This window comes from Myotis daubentonii, chromosome 8 (assembly GCF_963259705.1).
Source record: "Myotis daubentonii chromosome 8, mMyoDau2.1, whole genome shotgun sequence".
Lineage (NCBI taxonomy): Eukaryota > Metazoa > Chordata > Mammalia > Chiroptera > Vespertilionidae > Myotis > Myotis daubentonii.
In genome coordinates, this window is record NC_081847.1 from 2,397,359 (window position 1) to 2,420,805 (window position 23,447).

At 62.3% G+C, this 23,447-nt stretch overlaps 1 protein-coding gene across 1 annotated transcript in view; it reads right to left on the reverse strand.

Annotated features, from left to right (window-relative positions):
• Nucleotides 1–495: 495 nt before the first annotated feature.
• The window catches only part of MYT1 (myelin transcription factor 1), a 68,711-nt gene continuing 45,759 nt past the window's right edge, over nucleotides 496–23,447 (reverse strand). The window contains exons 9-24 of the mRNA XM_059707484.1: nucleotides 22,755–22,889; nucleotides 22,165–22,255; nucleotides 21,767–21,880; nucleotides 20,788–21,002; nucleotides 19,278–19,402; nucleotides 18,312–18,572; nucleotides 15,662–15,816; nucleotides 14,767–14,829; nucleotides 14,592–14,660; nucleotides 10,344–10,406; nucleotides 10,033–10,116; nucleotides 7,267–7,485; nucleotides 4,226–4,317; nucleotides 3,534–3,637; nucleotides 1,345–1,488; nucleotides 496–1,161 (exon numbers count right to left, since the gene is read on the reverse strand). Coding sequence (XP_059563467.1) covers nucleotides 1,021–1,161; nucleotides 1,345–1,488; nucleotides 3,534–3,637; nucleotides 4,226–4,317; nucleotides 7,267–7,485; nucleotides 10,033–10,116; nucleotides 10,344–10,406; nucleotides 14,592–14,660; nucleotides 14,767–14,829; nucleotides 15,662–15,816; nucleotides 18,312–18,572; nucleotides 19,278–19,402; nucleotides 20,788–21,002; nucleotides 21,767–21,880; nucleotides 22,165–22,255; nucleotides 22,755–22,889 — 2,075 coding nt within the window. The 3' untranslated portion in view covers nucleotides 496–1,020. The remainder of the gene's footprint in view (nucleotides 1,162–1,344; nucleotides 1,489–3,533; nucleotides 3,638–4,225; nucleotides 4,318–7,266; nucleotides 7,486–10,032; nucleotides 10,117–10,343; nucleotides 10,407–14,591; nucleotides 14,661–14,766; nucleotides 14,830–15,661; nucleotides 15,817–18,311; nucleotides 18,573–19,277; nucleotides 19,403–20,787; nucleotides 21,003–21,766; nucleotides 21,881–22,164; nucleotides 22,256–22,754; nucleotides 22,890–23,447) is intronic.

The window sequence follows — 23,447 nt, forward strand, 5'->3', positions numbered from 1 at the left end:
CGTTAATTTCACTTTGATTTCTTTGATTTCTCTCTCATGGTATCCTGGTATGTGGGGGGGCTACTTCAAACAGTATAAAATTAATAAATAAAAAATGTCAAATAAATAGCAAACGTTAACATAAAAGAGGTTGTGAATATAAATACTTACATCTTGACAAAATTAAATAATTTACAGAATAATTAAACTAACTACTTTTTTAATTTCTTCCAGAAAGAGCAATTTCTCTACTTGTAAATACTAACTTGGAATTGCAGTCACAACTGATTTGGACTCTATTTACATGTAGGAACATTGTGTTTTTAACACATTAGATTAAAATTTACCTTTTTTCTCATCTTGAATAGATCTAACAAGGAGTGAAACCTTGGTGTCTCCGATTAGAATGTGTCCCCTGACCTCACGGACACTGTCACCCAGCCCTGAGTCAGCCCCGTGCAGGGCTGCAGCCCACGAGGGAGCTGTGTGGGGCTGGGCAACCGGCACCCCGGCGCAAGATGCTTTCTGGGTGAGCCAGCGCTGACTCGCAGGGGCGCCCCGGTCAGACACCTGGAGCTGACGGTGGGCTGCAGGCCTGCTCCCACCTTACCCTCTGGAGCAGTGCTCTGTTCCATTCTTAACACAAAACTGAATTAACTGAAAACAGAAAACACACTCGCCACACTGGCCTCGCAGAGCAGCCGCGCCGGCTGGGCCCAGGCTCAGGCCACGGCCACCCCCGGCGCCACAGACACGGGAACACCGTGGTTGCAAACTCCAAAACTTCCCTGAGAACCACGGGAGACCTCGAGCTGTTCCTCAGATTATTTTCAGAAAACAAAAATAAATCCCTTTGTAATACTTCACACTCTGCCCTCGCTCAGGGAGGCTGCGGCCTCGGCCTGACCAGCATCGGAGGGAGCCCGCCCTCCAGGCACCCCTCTGATCACCCGCGAGGCGGGCTCCCCCCAGAAGTCACTGTGACTTGGGAACCTCCGGGAGGGCAGTGTGGGGGAGGTAACACGGAGCCCAGCTGGGGGCCTAGACCTGGATGCCCCTCACGGCCTGCTTGATGCTCTCCAGGAGGGCCCTGTGCTCGGGGTTCTGGTAGCTCTCCCGGCTGGAGCACATGTCGGTGAGGGTGCTCACGTAGGCGTCGAAATTCTGCTCACATATTGGCTCCTGGAGGACAGAACCAGTCTAGCAAGCCCTGCCCGCGGCGGCCCCGGGTTTCAAAGACTGTGGAGCCGCAGGGGACGAGGCCCCACCCGCCCAGCGCTGACCGCCCCTCCACTCCATCACCCAGGAGGCCAGGAACCATGTGGCAGCAGCCCTCCGTGCGCCCCAGGCCCGCCTGCCGCTCACCATGTGCGGAAGGCGGATGTTGGCAAGACTTTGGATGAGGGCCTGGCTCAGGCCCGACAGCTCCAGAAACAGGGCTTCGTTCTGCTCCTCGATGAGCTTGTTCTCCTGCTCGATGGTCCGCAGGCTCTTCTCCATGGAGGAGATCTGCACTGACAGAGACGGGAGCCGTCCCTCACGCCCTCCTGGGACCATCTCCTGCCTCAGGGGGAGGGTCCCTGCCACAGGGAGGGGCTGGCAGCGCCCTGGGCCCTGGTGGCAGGGCGCACGGTGACTAGCCAGGGGCAATGTGGGCCATGGCTTGGTGGGTGTCTTCCTTGGGGTGAAAGAAAGGAGCCCAGGCCAGCGATCCTGGGCAGCTTCACAGTCCTCGTTGGTGGTGGGAGTTCTGCACCCAGCGGGGTGTCTGCTGCCTTTGGGTTTCCACCCCACAAAGACCAGCAATGTGTCTAAAGCAGCTGAGGAGGCGGGAGGTTGGGGAGGGCGGGCAGCCACTGTCCCCAGAAGCCCATCGCCCAGGGGAGTGGCCGATGGCTCCTCCAGGCACCCTGACAGGGCCCTGGGGTTTCCAGCAGGACACCAGAGGGGAATCCCAGGGGGGCTCCGGGCTCTACAGTGGAATGCCAGAAGACAGCGATGCCTGGGCTGGCGGCCATGGGCAGTGCTGTGTGCTCTGGGCGGCTCAGGCCACCCGCACAGCCGTGCAGGGGCGCATGGCCAGCACAGGAAGGTGGGCCTGCCTGACTGCATTTTGCAGGAGCCTGGGCTCAGAAAGTTCAGTGTCAGTGACGAACCGCGGGAGCGGGGTGAGGGGGTGGGGGAGGGTGGATGTTTTCCTCCAGCCAGGTGGCTCTGTGGCCAACGGCTGGGAGCATCCTGCGTCTGGGCGGCTGTCTCTGGGCCTCAGCCTCCACCCAGCAACTCCCTGGAGGGGAAGGGAGTCCTCCCTAAAGGACTGCTGAATACACTTCTAAAGGTGGGCATGGCGCCCTGGCCGTTTGCCTCAGTGGATAGAGTGTCAGTCCTCAGACTGAAGGGTCCCAGGTTTGACCCAGTCAAGGGCACGCACCTCAGGTGCAGGCTAGATCCCTGGCCTGGTCGGGATGTGTGGGAAGCAACCAATCAATGTGTCTCTCTCACATCAATGTTTCTCTCCTCCCCAACACCCCCTAAAAAGAGAGAAAGGAGCCTGGGCAAGCTCAATGGGAAAATATCCTCAGGTGAGGATTAACAACAACAACAAAAGATGGGTGTTGGCAAATGAAGAGAAATTAGAGGCCCTACCTGCTGCTTACTGACGCCAGAGGGCCCATGGTCTTTGGGAAGGCAAGGACCAGGGAGGGACAGACATGGCACAAAGATGTGTCTTGGAGCCCAGAGAGGGCCTGATGCCCTCTCTGCTTCCACCGTCCAGGGCCCTGGGGAAGGTGCCGCTGGCAGTGACAGCCCTCCCTGCCCTCGGGGCTGCCGCTGTGTTTACAGGCCTCTGAGTGACAAGGAGCAGTGAGATGTGTCCCATTGCGGCCTCAGGGCAGGAGCCCCATCTTCTGTGCCGTCCTCACTGCCCTCAAGTCCTGCAGGGCCTGGTTCCCTCCTTGTCCCTTTGTCGCATCAGCCACAGGGACATTACTCTGTGTGGCCCCACCTCTGTATGCTCAGCTCTGTTCCAGCCCCACTTAGCACTCAAGGGCAGGCCACGGTCTCCTTTTCAAGATGAGATCTTTACTGCTTTTTCCTGGTCGCAAGCATTCATTTGGGGGAAGTCCGAGGGATGCGGCACACACACGTACAGTCCTCGGCAATGCCACACACTCACTGCTTTCTCAGAAACAGGCTCCGCTGACGACCCGTGGAGCTGACTGCACTGAATCAGCCCCACGAGGACAGGAAGGTGCGCGCAGCCTGTGTGGCCACGCGGCTTGGGACCAGCTCTGTCCCGCTCTTCAAACCCACACTGTGGTGTGCTCCTCCTGACACTGACTCTGCCGGGCCACCAACCGCCAGTGCCAGAGGCCCAACACCGACAGCAGAGTGGGCCAGAGGCGGCCATGAGCACCGCGCTCATCTGCCCGGACCCGTAATGACCTTGATGTGGGCTCAGCTCTTCCCCCCTCAGAGAGGAAGCCAAGGACCCAGGACAAAAGGACTTTGTTGAATTGGGAGCCAGCGGGCAGGTGGGCGGAGCCACCCACCTGAGACTGCAGCTGCACCATGGCGGCCTCCATCTCTGAGTTGGACTCATTCAGGTCTCGAATCTCCTGGTTCAGCTGCTTGATCTCCTCATCGTTCTCCAGCACTGCCCCAGAGAGAAAGCCTGGTCGTGGCTCTCCGCCTCACACCCAGGCCAGCGAGGTGGGGTGTGGCAGAGGTCTGCTCTCGGGATGGAACTGGGGCCCCTTTCCGAGCAGAGGCACCTGGCCTGCTTTCTGAGCACCCCTTGGCGAGTGGCTCACCTCCCACATTTCATGCTGGGAATGCTGGTCTGCGGCCACTGGCTGTGTCTGTGGTTTGCCTCCTGGCCCTGGGTCACAGGCATGAATTGCCAAGAATAACATGGAAGTGTTTTCAGATGATACTGAGTTTTCTCAGCTCCCTGCTCCACTGGGACTGAGTTCTCTGCTCCTCACGCCTGCAGGGCACAGCCCCCAGGTCGGCCAGCAGGCCCCTCTGCTGCCAGGACTCACGGACGCCCAGGTCAGAGCTGCAGTGCTGGGGGCCCAGGCACGGCCACCCTAGGTGAAAGCCGAGGTCCGGAGACCCATTGGCTCAGGTCAAGGGATCTGTCTCCACCATGATGGGTTCTGCACCCTTAACCCCTCCCTACAGGAAGGCTCGCTCACCCCGGTGCCAGGTCCACGCAGATGCTGCCGAGGGGCATCCTTACCATCACTCGTCTTAAACTTCGTGCCGAGAACATCATCCCCTGAGAGTTTTCCCTTCTTTCCAGCAAAGGTTGCTCTGGGACAGCCGGACAAGCTGGAAGCAAAAGTCACACATCAAAAACCAGCCGAAGCTCACACATCCCAGTGAGAGCCAAGTCCTCGCGGCTGGTGGCCTGGGAGGGTCCCGGATTGAACTTTCTAGCTCATGACCTTTTGCCCCCTCACCCAGGGACAGTCCCCCAGCTCCCTCCCTCCTCGTCTAGGACTCTGGTCACTGCCCTGAAGACTTGTGTCCCCGATGTCCTGGGAAGCTGCTCCCTCCCTCTGCACCCTCCCAGCTACGCCTCCCCAGCGGGGACCACCTCTGACCACACCGGGCGTTTCACGTGTTTGTTTGCAGCCCATCTTCCCACCCGCCCTGCCCACGTGGCCTCCAGGAGGGCCAGCTGTCAATCTCATCTCTGCTGCCTCTCCAGAGCCTGGTGCTCCGTGGACTCCAGGAGAGGCTTGTGGAGTGAGTGAGTTCATTGATCTCATGGTGGATAGACGAGGGCAAATACAAGGAGACAGGACCCAGTGGTGGCTCTGTGCGCCTCAGCCATCACCTGGCACAGAGGAAGCGGGCTGGCGAAAAAGTTTCACTCGCCCTGGGGCAGGGGGGGGGATAGGGGAGGAGCCCCCAGGACCACTGACAGGGTGAGGAGGGGTCTTGTCACCAGGCCTCTTTGCAAGACAGGCAAGGCCGGCCCCAAACTTCAAAGAGGCCCCAGCAGGAAAGCACGGCATGGAGCACGGCAACCAACACTGCTCCTAAGACGCTGGCCGCCAGGACTCAGGAGGGACTCAGACACGTGGAGAGAGGCAGTGACAGCCGCCTCAGGTGACAGGCCACAGGCACATCACCTGGGCCACAGGCTTCCTCTCGCCTCCCCAGGAGCCCCCAGGAGCCCCCCGGGCACAGAGGGAGCAGGTACCTCCTGTGGGTGAGGAGCCCCCCCCCCGGGCACAGAGGGAGCAGGTACCTCCAGTGGGTGAGGGAGCCCCCCCCCAGGGCACAGAGGGAGCAGGTACCTCCTGTGGGTGAGGAGCCCCCCCCCCCAGGGCACAGAGGGAGCAGGTACCTCCTGTGGGTGAGGAGCCCCCCCCCAGGGCACAGAGGGAGCAGGTACCTCCTGTGGGTGAGGAGCCCCCCCCCCCAGGGCACAGAGGGAGCAGGTACCTCCTGTGGGTGAGGAGCCCCCCCCCAGGGCACAGAGGGAGCAGGTACCTCCTGTGGGTGAGGAGTCCCCCCCCCAGGGCACAGAGGGAGCAGGTACCTCCTGTGGGTGAGGAGCCCCCCCCCCCAGGGCACAGAGGGAGCAGGTACCTCCTGTGGGTGAGGAGCCCCCCCCCAGGGGCACAGAGGGAGCAGGTACCTCCTGTGGGTGAGGAGCCCCCCCCCAGGGCACAGAGGGAGCAGGTACCTCCTGTGGGTGAGGAGTCCCCCCCCAGGGCACAGAGGGAGCAGGTACCTCCAGTGGGTGAGGAGCCCCCCCCCGGGCACAGAGGGAGCAGGTACCTCCTGTGGGTGAGGAGTCCCCCCCCAGGGCACAGAGGGAGCAGGTACCTCCTGTGGGTGAGGAGTCCCCCCCCAGGGCACAGAGGGAGCAGGTACCTCCAGTGGGTGAGGAGCCCCCCCCCAGGGCACAGAGGGAGCAGGTACCTCCAGTGGGTGAGGAGCCCCCCCCCCGGGCACAGAGGGAGCAGGTACCTCCTGTGGGTGAGGGAGCCCCCCCCCCCGGGCACAGAGGGAGCAGGTACCTCCTGTGGGTGAGGGAGCCCCCCCCCCCCGGGCACAGAGGGAGCAGGTACCTCCTGTGGGTGAGGAGCCCCCCCCCAGGGGCACAGAGGGAGCAGGTACCTCCTGTGGGTGAGGAGCCCCCCCCCCGGGGCACAGAGGGAGCAGGTACCTCCTGTGGGTGAGGAGCCCCCCAGGGCACAGAGGGAGCAGGTACCTCCGGTGGGTGAGGGAGCCCCCCCCCCGGGCACAGAGGGAGCAGGTACCTCCAGTGGGTGAGGAGCCCCCCCCCAGGGGCACAGAGGGAGCAGGTACCTCCAGTGGGTGAGGAGCCCCCCCCCAGGGGCACAGAGGGAGCAGGTACCTCCTGTGGGTGAGGAGCCCCCCCCCAGGGGCACAGAGGGAGCAGGTACCTCCTGTGGGTGAGGAGCCCCCCCCCAGGGGCACAGAGGGAGCAGGTACCTCCTGTGGGTGAGGAGCCCCCCCCCAGGGGCACAGAGGGAGCAGGTACCTCCGGTGGGTGAGGAGCCCCCCAGGGCACAGAGGGAGCAGGTACCTCCTGTGGGTGAGGAGCCCCCCCCCGGGGCACAGAGGGAGCAGGTACCTCCTGTGGGTGAGGAGCCCCCCAGGGCACAGAGGGAGCAGGTACCTCCGGTGGGTGAGGGAGCCCCCCCCCCGGGCACAGAGGGAGCAGGTACCTCCAGTGGGTGAGGAGCCCCCCCCCAGGGGCACAGAGGGAGCAGGTACCTCCTGTGGGTGAGGAGCCCCCCCCCCCCGGGCACAGAGGGAGCAGGTACCTCCTGTGGGTGAGGAGCCCCCCCCCCGGGCACAGAGGGAGCAGGTACCTCCTGTGGGTGAGGAGCCCCCCCCCAGGGCACAGAGGGAGCAGGTACCTCCTGTGGGTGAGGAGCCCCCCAGGGCACAGAGGGAGCAGGTACCTCCGGTGGGTGAGGAGCCCCCCCCCAGGGCACAGAGGGAGCAGGTACCTCCGGTGGGTGAGGAGCCCCCCAGGGCACAGAGGGAGCAGGTACCTCCGGTGGGTGAGGAGCCCCCCCGGGGCACAGAGGGAGCAGGTACCTCCGGTGGGTGAGGAGCCCCCCCCCAGGGCACAGAGGGAGCAGGTACCTCCGGTGGGTGAGGAGCCCCCCAGGGCACAGAGGGAGCAGGTACCTCCGGTGGGTGAGGAGCCCCCCCAGGGGCACAGAGGGAGCAGGTACCTCCAGTGGGTGAGGAGCCCCCCCCCAGGGGCACAGAGGGAGCAGGTACCTCCGGTGGGTGAGGAAGCCGCCGTTGGCGTGGCCGGAGCCGTCGCAGCCCGGAGTGGGGCACGTGGGTCCCTCGTTCCTCGGCGACTTCCAGAACGAGGGGCCATTGAGGGAGCCCTCCTTCTGCCGGCGGGCTGCCAGCGGGCAGCCCGATGCGCTTCGGTGGGAGGCGTACTTGCCGCTGACGTGGCCAAGCCCCACACAGCCTGGAACTGGACACCTGGCACAGACATTTCAGAGGGGAGCAAGGGGTGCCAGGGGCAGAGCCCAGAGACCCTCCCACACGGGCCCTGCCATGGCCGCAGCCCCAGGGCGGTGACAGCCACAGGAATCACGTCCCCTCTCCAGCCTTGGTCTCTGCCCCCTGCGTGGCCAGAGGGTCCCCAGCAGACTTTAACATGACGCCCTGGCCCCGAGGTGGCTCGCGGAGGTCTCTGGGTCCACCCTACTAGTAGACCTGCTGCCAATGCCGCCTTGTACCATGCCAGTGATGAAGTGCCCGCTGGGACCACCCAGAGACCACTGGCTGGGAGCCTGCACCAAGCACAGGCCTGGGTGGCCTAGGAGTCACAGAGGTCAGAAGGGTACCCTGAGCCCTACCACCCCCCAGCACCCATAATGAGGCTGGTCATGGCATGATGCCTGTGGGTGTCCCAGCTTTGCCACATCTGAAATGTGTGTCTGGAAGGATGGATGGAGGCCACAGCTCACATGGGAAACAGGCTCAGACACCCCAGAGTGACCCAGCCTGAGGCTGGCCTCCCCTTTGTTCAGGTTGTTCAGGAGAGGAAGGGGTCCCTACAGAAATCACAGCGCCCCAGGGACAGGTGAGATGACCTGAGGGGGGCTCAGAGTGACTGCCCTGCACCCTGCTGTCAGGACCACGCAGTCACACACAGCAGGTCGAGGCCAAGAGCTCTGGGTGGCCTCATGGGGAGGGACCTGGCCCGGCAGCTCACAGCTGTTCCTTCTGAGCACCGACGGGTCCGGGCTTTTGGGCCAACAGGGGACGGAGGACAAGCTCCTCTATCTGCAAGTTCCTCATCTTCTCCCACCAGCAAGCAAGACTCCTTTAACATGATGCTGGTCACCACTGCCTTTGTGCTGCAGACCCGCCCGCGCACAGGGCCCAGGAGGGGACACACCACCCAGGTTACAGAGAGGTTCCTGGGCTCAGAGAAGCCAGGGCAGGAAGCCCGTGGCAGGGCTGGGCCGTCCCAGGGCTCCTGCAGCACCGGAGTGGGGTGCGGGGGTGTGCACTGCCCAGTGACAAGGCCATCTGGGATCCTAGCACCAACACCCCGGCCTCGGTCGGAGCAGCCACCGCAGACACTTTCCAGCCTTATTTGTCCCCTTCTGCCAGCTCCCATTTCCTTAGTCATCCCACCCACATGGACCTCGGGCCTGTGGGGTGTCCACTGACCCCATCCAAGGTCACCTCAGCCCATAGTTCAGAGCAGACACACTGCCAGGGGCTCACAGGGGGTTGGGGAGGTTCCGCTTTATACCCATCCCCCAAACCTGACACCTCCCAGCTGAGGGCATCTGGCAGGAGGCCTGGGCCAGGTGCCCATGAAGCCCCGACATGACAAGATCAAAAGGCCGAGTGAGCGGGGGGCCTGGAGTCTCCTTCGCTCTCTGTGCAGCTGCCTGCAGGGGCTATGCTGTGTCCCTAGAACTGAGGGCATAGTGAGCACTTTCTTCTCATCCATCCAGCGCCCAGATCGTCAGAGCCGTCAGGTGACATTGTTAACACGTGCGTGGAGTGCCGACTCGCGTGGCTTCTGCGCTCCCCGGGCAGCCTGTGCTGGGAGCAGGAGTGATGAGCCACCGGGATCCCAGATGCCACTGTAGTGAGGACAGAGGGCATCCAGCTCCCGACCCCAGGAGCCTCCACAGACTTGGATGGCCAGTTACCCAGCTGTGGCCACAGGGATTCACCACAAAGGGCTGACAGGACTTAATCTCAAGCAGAGCAGACACAGGGGCCAAAACGGGAGCCCTCTCCTCGCCAGCCTGTCCAGAGGCTCAGGGAGGGCATGTCACAAAACCCCGTCCCGCAGCAGGGCAGCCTGCAGGCCCCTTGCCTGGGAGCCCGAGGAGCTCGCCCCTCCCGTAGAGGCTGAGCTGTTTCTGAAAGTCACCTTCTCAGCTGGCTGCAGAAATCTTGTTTGTTTTGTTTTGTTTAAACAAAGGTCACAGCACATTGGGAAGAGGAGCCCGGTTCCCAGGGAGCCTGCACGCCCTGGTACTGGTTTGAATTGTCTGCAAGGACAGCACAGTGCGCTCACTGCCGCCCCTGCTCCCACAGCCATGTGGAGGCCCCAGTCCAGGGTGAACCTCCAAGGGTCTCCCCCGGCTCCCGCAAAGGTGTGTGAGCACACAGGTCTGGGAGCCCCACACTCACGACCGACTGCAAGATCTGCCATCTTTCTTAACACAGCCTCCTCCTCAACCCCTGCACCTGCCCTTTCCCACAGACGGACCGAGCCAGCGCCCACGAGTGCCCCAGGGGCTGCTCCACACCTCAGCCCTGTGCCCAGTTGGCCTCCGGTACCTGGGTAGCAGGGCCCTGTGCCTCTCGGCCCATGGCTGGGGCCTGCGTGCCCCGATACAATGCGCAGGGCTCACGCCTTCATAGGCGTCCACATACCTGGGGCGAGAACATCTGTACGAGCAGGTGCTGTCACTGACGGGCCATGTTAATGGAAAGGGATCGAGAAGCTACAGGCAAGCCCCAATTCTGCCGGGCAAGGCCCTGACTTACTTCATCAGCTCGGGGTCCTCCTTGTCGTCCTTGGTCGGCGTCACCTTGGCGCCGCTCTTCTTGGCACGAGGGCAGCCTGACAAGCTGGTTTCAAAAGAGGAAAAATACAACTGTGGCCCCAGAGCAGCAGCACCTCACCCCAGGGCCTGCAGCCCTGGAAGACCCCGACAGGGTGCGCCCCCAAGAGCCCAGCTCTGGTGCAGAGGCAGCTCAGCCTGGCTGCCAGCAACACTGACGTCTTACTTGGACCTTTACACCTTCACCTGAGAAAGAGCCCCCCCCCCCCGGCACCCCTGGGCGCGCAGGCTCACCTGCGGTGCGAAGCGTAGTTCCCCGTGATGTGGCCAGAGCCATCACAGCCGGGCGTGGGGCACCTGCAAAGCAAATGGGACAAGGGAGCTGGGACAGAGCCGGTGAAGACGCCCACCCCAGGGGGCCTCGCAGTCGGTGGTGCCCACCCTGGCCAGCCTTCCACCGGGCCTCCGGCCTCCACTGCTTTGCCAGTGAGACCTCCACGGAGTCCCAGAAAGGCCAAGAGGAGAGCACACCCCCACAGCAGGGATGCTGAGCTCCGAGCCTGGCCTGGTGCAGGGTTTGGGGCTGCGATAGAAGGTTCCAGAACACACACCGGCCTTCACTCTACACGGATGGTCAGGGAGGCAAGCCTAGCACCTAGCACCTGGTCTCCATGGTGTCACTGGGAAGGAGAGGGCTTCCCTAAAGGGGAAGCCACCCACACCGTCCCCAGGACCCAGCGTGCTCACCCAGCGCGGGGCGGGCTGGCACCAGAGAAAAGAGGAGCACGACACACACAGCCCAGCTCTGCCCACACAAAATGCTGGGCGGCCGTAGCACAGAGGCCGTAGAAATTCCACTTTAGTGCACGAGCGTGGGCTTCCTTAAATGATGTTCCCCAAATGATCTCTGAGCAACGCAAGTATTCCTGTCACTGTCGCTGCCGCGGCTGCTGGCCTGACTCTGCAGGTGTCCCCGTGAGGGTGCACCCTGGCCGGGGGCCATGGGGACCGGCAGGCCCGTGGTGTGGCATGAGGGAGCCGTTACTCACACCTTCACCCTCCCACACAGAGCCATGGCGCCCACGTGGCCCGAGGGGCCTGGGGACTAGCACACTGGGGCAGGACACAGGTCTTTGCCTGCCCGACCCCTCCCTCAGTGTCCCCCACCGGCACACACAGTGTCTGGCACTGGGGGCAGGACAGGAAGCTGGCGCAGCCAGCAGATGCCCCACAGCTACAGGAGCACCTCCCAGAACCCAGCAGGCAGCACTGCCTGTCCCCATAGGAATCCTTGAGGTGGGCACACAGCATGGGGCTCAATGCCCAGCCTCCTCTGGCCTCTCCTGCCCTCGGGACTTTCTGGGGCCCCTCCTCATCGCTGCCACATCAGGCCACACATCAAATGCCTCCCTGGCGTGGCAGTTGACCAACCAGACAAATCACCCCCCAACCAGGCTGTGGGGTAACTCACACCCCATTGAGGTTATGATGGTCTCTGTTCCAGTCATATGTGGTCACATTTCAACCCGCCATGTCTGGGACAAGGAGGCTTTTGCATCTTAACAGGAGCCACCCTCCACCATCCAGGCAGCTGTCACCCTCCCCCGCCCGCAGCGCAGCACCCTCGCTGCCCCCTGTCCCTGCACTGCCTGAGGCCCAGGCGCCAGCCGCTCTGGTCCTTCGGGCCCATGGGGGAGCCCCTCACGTGACTCTTGGTGCTGAGGCCACAGCCTGTGACATCCTGCTGCCTCTTCCTCAAATGGGGGGCCTGCAGTGCTCCCCGGAGGCCAGTGCTCCCCGGAGGCCAGTGCTCCCCAGAGGCAAGTGCTCCCCAGAGGCAAGTGCTCCCCAGAGGCAGTGCCCCCCAGAGGCAAGTGCTCCCCAGAGGCAGTGCCCCCGGAGGCCAGTGCTCCCCAGAGGCAAGTGCTCCCTGGAGGCCAGTGCTCCCCGAGGCCAGTGCAGCGTGGAGGGAGGAGGCACTGCTCAGGCCTCTGCTTCTCGTCAGCCTCCACACCCGAGTGAGACTCACAGGCTCGGGGGTGGACAGTGTACTAGGCCTTGATGAGCTCTGGATGGTGGGGAAGGGCCCTGCAAGGTACAGCCCCAGTGGGGCCTGAGTCTAGGGCGGGAACACATACACGGGGTGGTGCCTGCCAGGCCCAGTAGAGGTGGGACCAACAACCCCAGGGGTCCCACTGAGGCACACCTGCCCCAGGCAGGTGAGACTGTCCTACACTCCTTGCTGAGACCCAATTCAATAGCTTTTCCCAGAGTCGAGTCCAAGAGGGGGTGCTGTCCATGTGGCTGGAGCAGCCTGCAGCACCAGCCCCTCTCGGGCCCTGAGGACCCACAGGGCCAGCTGCAGGGACCGTCCACCACTGATTTGTGAGTGGGCTGTCTGAGCAGGAGGAAGTGTCTGTGTCTGAGGGGCGTGGCAGTGCACAGGGTCTCCCCTCTGAGTCCCATCCCTGTCCCTACCCTGTGCAGAGTCCCCATCACACCTTTGTACCCCAACTCCCCACACAGAGGGTGCTGAGCAGCCAAGTCCCACCCCTGACCACACGAGGGCACGTGAACAGGAAGAGCAAATGGATTTAATTAAAACACAGAAAACATGGTACGAGACTCACTGCACCCAGGTGTCGCTAGGGAGGCCACCGAAAGGTCTCCTCTGCAAGGGGTTGGCATAGGTGTCTGTCCCCATCCCTGCCACAGGGCTGGTTGGGAGCAGCCACGCCGGCCGCCCACTGATCAGGGGAGGGAGAAGGAGACAGGGAGCCTCCGGCACCGGGAAAGTGCTGGGACCTGGCCCACCCCTCAGCCAGATAAGCAGGCCTCCCTGGGAGGCCCTGAGGAGAGGCTTTGGAACAGCAGGCCTGCCGCCTCCCAGACCTCCCGAGGCTGAGGGGGAGCTCGTTTCACACAAGGAAGACTTTCTGGTGCTACTTCTAAGTATGTTCTGGGTTAAAGTTATCTTTTCAATCCTCACTGGAGGGTATTTTTTCCATTGATTTCTAGAGAATGGAAGGAAGGGAGGATGGAGAGAGGGAGACAGAGACACATCCGTTGGTTGCCTCCCGCCCCACCAGGGCTGGGGAACTTGCAACCGAGATATTTGCCCTTGACCGGGAATAGAACCTGGGACCCTTCATCCTGCAGGCCGATGCTCTAACCACTGAGGACCAGCCAGGGCCGGGTTAAAGCTCTTCACAGGCTGTTCGTCTGAGAAGGAACAGCACTCTCAGAGCCTCATTTCTGGTGTTTCCCTCCCGCAGCCCTGAGCACACATGGCCATGGCTCAATCACGCAGGCCCTCAGACTGGAAATCCATGAAAACCAATCCCAGGTAAGAAAGGCCGTCGAATTGGAAAAGGAAACAGGAGAAAGGAGCATGGGAGCAGCGGAGAGAAGAGAGGCTGGGTGGTTCCGCTGGGTTTCCAGGACTGGACCCCAGGCATGCGTCGGGATGAGCTAAGCCTTAGGAAACACTGTGTCCCAGCTGTCCCTCCCAGGAAGACCCCTGGCGGCAAACCGGCCCAGCGCCATCTGGGGACAGAGCCCCTTGCAACAAGGCACAAGGAGGCGCTCCCCCTTGTGAGGGCAGCGCACTCGGGGACCTGGGGCTTTCTGCCCGTTTCTAAACTAGCTCAGGGCCTGGAAGCCTTGGCACAGCAGCTCCTCGGCTCAGTGCCAGGCTCTGCTCCGTCCGGCCCCGAGCGGAGTGGCCAGGGAAACTTGTCTGGACCAGGGCCTCCCAACACAGAGGCCTGGAGGGAGGAGCAGCCGCAGAGGATGACCCGAGGGCCAGAGGGACACCTCATTCCCCGTCTTGGCTCAGCCGGGACCAGCCTGTCACAGCTCAACAGAAGGCATGAACACAAAGGCAAGGACAGTCCCGCTGCGCCCCAAGAGGACACAGACCGGGAGCCTCTGGGAGCATGGAGCAGGCCGTCGGCAGTGCATTAGGGGCAGGGAGGAGCAGAAGCAGAAAGAGGAGGGGCTCGGCAGACAGAGGGAGGAGCGAGGAGAGGCACATCTGGGGCACCAGGGCCAAGGCCAGCAGCTGGAGGGCTGCAGAGAAGGGGGGCAAGGAGCCTTCTCTTTCACCAGCAACAGCACTCCCTTTAGCACGAGCAGCACAGCCCGCACGCTGAGTCACAGCCAGACTGGCGGCAGTGAGGCCAGTTCTGGGCTGGTCCACCCCAAGTGCAGGGGAGCAGGCCCTCGTCAGGACCCTCAGCACGGGGAGAGAACGGGCCAGGCCACCAGGGGCCCTCAGAGAGGCCGGCAGGGCCAAGGGCAGCACAGGAGCCTACAGCAGCCCAGCTGGTGGGGACAGACAGACAGCAGCCTCAGAGCAGGAGACAAGCACAGCGACCCCAGCCACGGGAATCGGCTCCTCCACAGCCTTGCCTCTCTGCCCCTTCCTGCAGGCGGGCCAGCCCGGGACTGCAGCCTACGATTTGGGCTGGAGCCTCATGGAAGGGGACAGCAAAGCTAGGGAGCCACCCAAGAGATGGGCGGCCAGGAGGGCAGACATACTTGAGGTCAGCAGAATGGGCAGCCATGAGGTTTCTGAGGCTCTTGTCAGCAAGAGGGCAACCAGAGAGGCTGAAAGAGAAGAGAGGGGGGTAAGCCAAAGAGGGGAGCAGAGCAGGAGAGGAGGAAGACCCACCACGCAGCACCCCGGCCAGGCAGGCCCGAGCGGGGGACGAACCTGCGGTGGGAGGCATAGTTCCCGGTGATGTGGCCACTGCCGTCACAGCCCGGGGTGGGACAGCTGGACAAAGAAAAAGAGCGTCAGGAGAGCGGGGCCGCCTGCGCAGGGACGGCGGTGGCACCTCCTCCTCATCACCCCAGGGCAACGCCGCCTCCTCAGCCTTCAGAGCACAGCCTCAGCCTCGGACGGCAGCTCCCACAGAACTTAACTCAGAAGGGAAAGGGGAACCGAATCAAAGCTCTGCTTGAAGTCAGGGTGTCTCAAGCACACGTGTGGGTGCCCATGAACACACAGGGAGATCCTTTCCGAAGAGCATGGCCTCCTCTGAGGACAAGGCCCCAGCCAGAGCCCGGAGCTGGCCGTCCTGGGGAGCAGGAGGTTCAGGACAAGAAGAGGAGCCCTGGCACAAGCCGCACAGGTGCGGCTGGACGCCTGGTACAGGTGCGGGCCTCGCCGCTCCTCTGAGAGCTGGCTCTCACGGGCCGACCGGAAGGTGTGGGTTGCGTTTGTCTATGAATAGCTCCCAGCAGCTTCCCTGCTCTCCGGTGACACCTGGTTCCCTGAGGACCAGCTCAAAGGCCCGTCAGCTTCCGGAGCTGAGGGCAACGGTCAGGCCTGGCCGCGGCCGGGCAGATGGCTGTGCTCAGGAGGCCGCTTCCCTCAGCTCTCGGCCTGCTGCGTGGGTAGAACAGGGGCTCTTTCTCATTCTCAATTGTGTTCTAGGACCATGTGAGAGCCCAGCGCAGTGCGGCGATGACGGACACTGTCTCCGGTGCCTGGTCGAGCCCCCTCTAGACAGAGGGCAGCGGAAGGCCCTGGACAGAGCCGCCCAACCTCCCAGCCCAGCCCGGCCCGGCCCAGCTGTGCTCCTTTCCAGACTGGTGAGACTTACGTGAGCAGCTCCTTCTTGATGTCCTTGGAGAGAAACTTCAGCTTAAAGTTGGTCAGGGTGACATCCCCGGGGTACTTCCGCTCTTCAAGATTCTCTTCGGACACTTCCTGGTCATCTGCTTCAGAAGAAGCAAAAGAATGGGCTGCTGGCTCTGACTGCAAAAAACCAGCAGGGAGAGGTTTTAACCGCTGGCGGGCCGGGCGCCCGCCCAGGGCTGAGGGAGAGGACCCTTCAGAGCAGTGGCCACAGAGGCGCGTCCTGGAGTCTCCTGTCCTCTAGATAAGGGAGAAGAGTACCCCCAACAGACACAGAAGACAGCACCCCAAAGGGCTGGCGTCCCTCGACCTCAGCCAGAGCTGCCTGGGAACAGGAGACCCTGACACCCTCCACGTCCCTGCATGGGGTGGCCTTGTCCAGCGGCTGCTGAGCCGCGTCCTGAACACGGTCCTCGCCACTGAGAGTAGCCCTTCGGAGGGTGCGCCTGGCACATTGGGCACCAAATCGTCTTGGTGGAAAGGCTGTGATGATGAGGTGGCACAGGAGTAACCACACGCAGAGCATAACAGAATGATCGCCGTGCCCCACGGCCAGCTGGCCCTCGGCCCCCCATCTCCTGCCACCCCCCCAACCCTCCACAATGTTGCACCAAGCTGGCACTTCCTAAGGCCTGCCCACGCAGGCGTCACAGAGCCTCGCAGCGCACCCCCAGCACTGGCCCTCGCTCTGTGTCTCTGCAAGTGTTCAGCCTCTTGGGGCTGAGGTGCCCCTTTGGAAATGGAGCTCAGGGGAGCCCCTCACAGGCCTTCTGGGGTCAAAGGAGGACACGCCCTAGAGCACCAGCCCGGAGAAGGACTGCTCGAGGTCTTGTCACCGTCATTGACTCATTCGCTTGATTGAGTTGCAAGCTATTGGCCAATGTCACCCCAATAAATTTAATTTTTTAAAAATCTGCTCTTCAGCATGGACAGGGCTCCCAGAAGCACCGAGCAGGAAGCATCCGGAGGCCATGGGTGCGGGACAGTGCGGCTGCCCTGGAAGGAGTGTCTGAGCTGGGAGCCAGGATCGTGGTGCGGGGATGGAGAAAGCCTGGCTCGGGAGGTGTTGCCAGGGGTGGCCCCATGGACAGGGCTCCCATGACCGGGGGAGACAGCTGGGGAGAGGAAGGGGCAGGGCTGAGCTGAGGCTTCTGCCTGGAGGGGCTGCCGGCTGCAAGGCAGAGCATGGGAAAAGGCTTCAGTGGTGGGAACCTCGGGGCGGGGCCTCTGGGCCACCCCATAGATCAGTGGTTCTCAACCTCCCTAATGCCGCGACTCTTTAATATGCCAGATACTCATATGTGGGCGTCTCTGCATGTGGGCGGACCCGCCTGGAGACGGATAGAGGAGCGGTGTCTCGGTTCCTGAGACCATCGGAAATATGTGTTTTCCGATGGTCTTAGGCGACCCCTGTGAAAGGGTCGTTCGACCCCCAAAGGGGTCGCAACCCACAGATTGAGAACCGCTGCCATAGATGATGGTCAGTCCTGGGAGGGGACAAGGATGCTTGGAGAGAAGGGGGCCGCTCAGGGGTGGGGATCAGCCTGAGGAGGGTTGAGGAAAGGGCCAGTGAAGGAGACAAAGGGGGCCACTGGAGACAAGTCGCTGCGGGAGGGGGTGCAGATAAAGCCTGGGGGCAAGACAGGAACAAGGATCACAGACACAGAGGCCCCCACCTGCACTGCAGCCCCCACACAGGAGAGTCCTGACTACAGACGGGGCTCTGCCAAACAGGGAGAGAGCGGGAGCACAGCTCGCGGTGGGCGGGTCTTGGCCAGCCTCCCTCTTTGGGGCTCAGTCTCAGAGGCACCCCTCCTCGGTGCCAAACACCAAGTCACAGCCATGTGACCTCAGTCTGGGGCCTCATATGACACATGTAGAGGGAGCCTGGCTCACCAGCAAGACAGAATCACGGAGGTGACAGGTACTCAGATGGGAGGTCTCCCTGCCACCTCCTCCTCCACAGGGACCTGCCCTGCCCTCCAGGGAGGAGGGGGGCTAGCGGGGAGAAGCGGGTGAGGGGACCTGCCCACACTGCAGAGCTGCCAGGGCGGTGCCGCCCGCAGAGCTGGGCTTTGCTGTTCAAGACGCACAGCTCTTCGGGAAAAGCCCTCAATCAGCCAGCATCTCAGCTGGGTGGAGTGGCTAGGCAGGGACTGCCTGCGGCGCCCAGACCACAGCCCAGCACAGGCACCCAGCTTTTTGCTCTTTACCAGGCGGTGCCTGTCTTGGGACCAGGCCACTGCCCAGCACGGAGGCTCTGAGGCCAGGAGTTCTCTCCTGCCTCTGTCCACGGAGCCAGGTGGCCTGGAGGGCCCAGGGCTGCTGCTGGGGTTCAGGTGTGCCTATTTGGGAAGCAGGTTGGCGGGAAGCCCCCAAAACCAAGGAGCTCAGAGCCAGTCCCAAGTCGTCCCTTGTGGGGACTGAAAGAAGCCCCCTCTTCCCCGGACCCTCCGAGGTCCCACCATGTCTTAGAGGCAAGGAGACTGCGCTCTCAGAGGGACACGGACACCGCACGCCACCGGCAGAAATGCCCCCAGCGGCGGCGGAGTCCTCCCGCCCGAGGGTGCAGACCCGAGTGCAAAGGGACAGGACCCCTCAGGCCACGCACCCACCTCCTCGGGCTCCTCCTCTCGCTGGCGGCTGGGCTTGGTGTAGTCCAGAGGCCGGTCCCATTCATCCTGGTGGGAGGCCTGGCTGGACTGGGGCGTCATGGAGCTTCCGGGGGCACTGGTGCTGCTCTGGCGCTGGGAGGCCTCGGGAGCCTTCACCCCAGGCTCGGGGCCGCCACTGCCGGGGAACACGCCCTCCCGCCTGCGGTGCCTGCGCATACTCAGGTCCAGGGTCCCATGCTCATCCACCTCGATGGCCACTGCCTACAACATAAAGGGGCACCTGCATCCTGGCCCCACGCCCCCCACGTGGGCCCCGAGGTCCCGCATGTGGCGCTGCAGAGCGCCAGACCCGCTTCCCTCTGAAGGAAGTAGCCAGACGGGAAGAAGCGCCTCAGGCCCAGATGGAGGACTTGCGACCTCCCTCCTTCGGTCCCCGTGGACCACAAACCCGGCCCTGAGGGCATGAGCATGGTCAGACGAAAACATGTGCAGGACCCTCAGTCTCAGGGAGACACGAGGGAACATGTGTGTGCATGATAGTCTCAGGGAGATATGAGGGAACACATGTGTATGTGACTTTTTAGTCTCAGGGAGACACGAGGCAAGGGGTGTGTGTGTGTGTGTGTGTGTGTGTGTGTGTGTGTGTGTGTGTGTGTCTGTGACCCTCAGTCTCAGGAAACACAGGGAACATGTGTGTGCATGACCCTCGGACTCAAGGAGACACGTTGGAACACACATGTGCACAGCCACGTAGTCCCTCTTTAGGCTCGGCACACAGAGCTCTCAGAAGGCACCCATCCAAGCTCTCTGCTCATCAGGAGCCACAGCAGAGGGAGAGGGAGAAAACAGCACCCTCCCCAGATGGACGGGTGGTCCTGAGAACGCCCCCCTCAGGCCTGTGGCCCGACTGCAAACTCCTCCCAACAATGTCGGCCTCCGAAGGGGCCCTGCGGGGGACGCGCCGACCTTGCTGGGCGCTTCCTGTGGCTTCGTGCTGAGGTTCTCGGGCCTCTCCCAGCAGCGTGTGGAAAGGTTCAGGATGGCAGTGGCGGCCATGTGCGCGGCCTCGGCGTCGTGGGCGTAGTCGAAGCCTGCAGGAGAGGAGGGAGAGCAGGAGCTGCGCTGGGGGAGGAGGCCTTTGGGAAAGGTTTGGCTGCAAAGAGCAAACAACACCACGCAGATGTGCAGCTTGAACAGCAGGTGGCACGCAAAGGCACACGGGACGGGAGGGCGGGGTGCACCGGGCAGAGCTGCAGGGAAGGGGTCGGGGGCAGGGCCGCACAGGCTGCTCACATGTGCCCACACCCAGCTCCCACTCGTCCTCCTATTTGGGACTGAGGAGGCTATGTCTGGCCTGAGAAAAATGTGTGCAGAAAGAGTAAAGCCCTCCAAAGACATTCTAGCATCCCTGATATTTTAAACAAAAACAAGTTGCCCATGGGTGAATGGTTATCAAAAGACTAAAGAATTCTGCAAACAGGATGACTGTTGGAATACCACCCAAGTAGGACAATTGTGTCAATCATCTCAAAAGGCTGACTTTGGTGTCCCCATAATAGCCGCTGCTTTAGTAAGTCACATTGATGTTCAAACAAACATAAGGCATAAAATGGTCTCTTTCCTAGTCATTGTGCTCTCAGGTCTGAGATTTCTGAGTGATCACAACTTCCGACTTGCAGGGCGCGTGGGCGCTGGGGTCAGGGTGCCGGCGGGAAGGCCGGCTGCCCAGTCCTCGCGAGTGGGCAAGGTGCCATACTCCAGCACGGTCGTCTCGATCAGCGTCTTTATGGTTAACGGGTAGGAAACCCGTCACTGCTGGCTGGGCCGATTCCCGCCAGCAGATGCCAGTTCCGCCCGGGACAGTGGGCGCTTTCCCTTCCGCACGCGCTTCCAGGGCTCAGGGGCTGGCAGGCAGTGTGATAAGTGACAAAAGGGCAGGAAGGGTGTTCCCGAAGGGTCATGTCTATTACTACAAATACCCAGAAACTTCATTGCTTACTATCACAAACACCTTGCATCCACCAAGCTGCCCCCAGCAGGAAGGAAAATGGCTCCTGTCAGGTACCAGGCTCAACACAGCAGGTGTCTGACCCGCTCCGGACACACACAAACACATGCACGCACACCAATGCACCCACACATGTGCGCACACATACACGCACTCACGTGTGCACACACCCGCACACGCCCTGCCTCACTCTAGGAATAAACAGGCTGGAACTAGGTGGCCAGGAGAGGGGGACCTGGCAGGGTGACCACAGCAGCGACATCATTCTCAAGCCTTTGGACACACACCCCACAAAGGGCCTGGTTTTGATTCACGAATAGTGAGCCTGATGGTGAACAAGGAGGGTGGACCCTGGGGCAGCTAAGCCCTGGGTCCGTCCCGTCAGACCCCGGGCAGACGCCCTCCTGGCCAGGGTCCCTCCACTGTTCCTCACTCTACACCTCCCAGGAGCCATGCTCCCCAACTTACATTTAAAGGCTTTAGGTGAGGTTTCGCTGGTCTGAATCTTTGGGGCAAGCATGCGTTTGCCAAAAACCTGAGCATCAAAACTTGCGTAGTCAAAGGTGACCTTGGAGAACTTCTCCAGCTCCTTCGCCAGGTTGGCCCTGGGCGTGGAAGGGGCCACACTGGGCCGGTAGCTCCCATATGGAGGGACCTCGAGCTGCTTCACGAAGCACATGGGTCTGGGGTGCAGGACAGATGCAGAACCATGAGGACAGGACCCAGGAGCCCAGTGCTGCTCATCCCCCAGCCTGCACAGGGGCCCCTCAGAGCCAGCGGACAGACCCCTGGGAGACCCTCCCCCACGTCCCACCACTAACAGTTGCCTGGGGCTGGTCTGTGTGAGGAAGAATGGCCTGACCCCTTACAGACAGCATTAGCCAGAGGAGGCAGGGCCTGCGACCTTAGGAGAGCAGGTTTCAAACAGCTCAGCAACAGTGCACGGGAGCCCTTGGCCGCGGGCCGCCCCAGAGCAGCCCCCAGCGGAGATGGTACGGGCCCAGGGAGGAAGCTCTGCAGCCCTCGAGACTGGCCTACGCAGCTCTTCACGGGCAGGGACGGTGGAGAGGGCCCTTGAAGGGCTGCGGCAGGGACGGGGACAGGCGTGGGAAAGCCACGGCAGGGTGCCGTTCTTTGTTACTGAAGCTCTTGGAAGAGTTCTGGTGTTTAAATACACAAGAGGCAGCATTGATGACCAGCCCAGAGAACACAGGAGCCGGGCAGGAAGACCACTGGGAGGAGACTGCCAACCACTCAGGACGAAGGAGCCTGGGCACCCCCTCCCCCCTGCAGCAGGCCAGAGACTCCTGTGCGCCCTGAAACTGCCCTCCAGCTTCGTGCTGGGAGGCCCGCGGCTACTTGAGGCACCAGCACAGGCCCACACCCACACCCACAGGCACGCGCTGCCCGCAGGCAGCCCCTCCAGTGCTGTGGTGCTTGCACTCGCCTGAGGATCCGCTCTGAGCTGGAGTCAGTCTTGGAAGGATCTCCTGTCTGCGGCTGTTGCTTCTCGTGAGATTTGGCTAACTTTTCTGCAGCAGCAATGGGACACCCAGACAAACTAGAGAAGGACAAGGGGACAGCTGAGCCTCCCCTCTGGGCCTCCTGCTGGGCCGGGGACACGGCAAGAGCCTGCGGGGCCTGGGAAGCTGTCACTCCTCCAGAGTTGGCTTTTTCTTCTGCTCTGGGCTCAAGCACCAAAGCACCCGCTGTTCAGGTGGTTTGTTTGGGGACATTCTAAACCAGTGACACCAAGGTCTGCCCTGACCTTGTGCCTGCCCTGAGGGGCCACGGCAGGCCCTGCGCACCCACGACCGCCCTCACCACGCCCAGCTTCGCAAGTACCTCCTGTGCGTGTTCCGGTTGCTGTTCACGTGGCCCTGGCCTGTGCAGCCGGGGGTGGGGCACTTGAGCACGTTCTCGTGCATGGCCAAGACTGCAAGAGAAGGGGTGAGCACAGCCTGAGGCACACCGTACCTTGAGGAGTCGTCCAGGGAGGTTCCAGTCCCCAAGCCTCAGCCCAGTCAAGGCATGTCCCCCACCCCCCGGCTGCCCCCTGCCTCCCTGGGGCAGAAACGAACTCAGCTTAACAACCCCCGGCTGTGCAGTGTGACTGGCTCCAGTGAACCTCCGGTTCAGTTACTGCCTCCAGCCTGGGGCCAAGACAGGCTTGCCCTGAGCTCTCAGGGCGCAAACCCAGCCCCTGCCCCGGGGTGGCCTCATCTCCCTCAGCTGTGCCTCCCATGCCCATCTTCAGGGGGCCCTGACCCAAGCTGCCTTCTCAAGGTGCATGACTGAGCATGCTCCATGTCCCCAGCCTCATAGGGCTCACGTGTGGGCATCTGGACAGTGCCAATCCAAGGGACAGGGCCCAAGTGGCCATTTGGACACCGTCCAAACACCAGCTGTGTCCTGAGCTCTGCGGAGCTACTCACTCTCTGGAGGGATCCTGTCCTTGTGGGGGCACCCTGACAGGCTGCGGTGGTGCGGGTACAGCCCTGTCACGTGCCCGGTGCCATCACAGCCCGGGGTTGGGCACTTGATCTCACGTTTCTCTGCTCTTGAGGAATCTAAACACACAACACACCAGTCAGAAGGTGCCCAGGAAGTTGCATGCTGGGTGGCGAGGACAGCTAATCCTTCTCTCTGGGCATCCAGAGAGGAGGGTGACCAGCCTGCCCGAGAGCCCCAGAGGGACCAGGGCTGCACAGCGAGCTGACTCCAGAGGACCGGTCTGCACACGTGGGCTGCCCGGAGCCCGGAGAAGCCCGAGACTGACCGAGCACCCCGAGAGCAGCTGCGCAGCCAAGCCCGGTCCCTCTGCCACTGGCTTCAGAGTGAGGCCACACCTGCCGGAGCCCCACCCTCAGGGTCAGCCTCTGCAGAGAAAGGGGATGGTCAGGGCGAAGGTCCCTGCCAGGACTGATCATTTGTTTGGGACAAAATGAGGAGGACAAAGAAGTTAAGAAACTTACCCAAATCACATGCCTACTTAATGCTGGGGCGGAAATTTAAGCTCAAGCCTCAGTGACCGGCCTCATCGCTCTCTGCAAGGCCAGAGGGGTCACTCGTGCGTGTGGGGACCCGAAGGGGACACCTGTCAGGGCACTGGTGATCTCCAGAGCCCG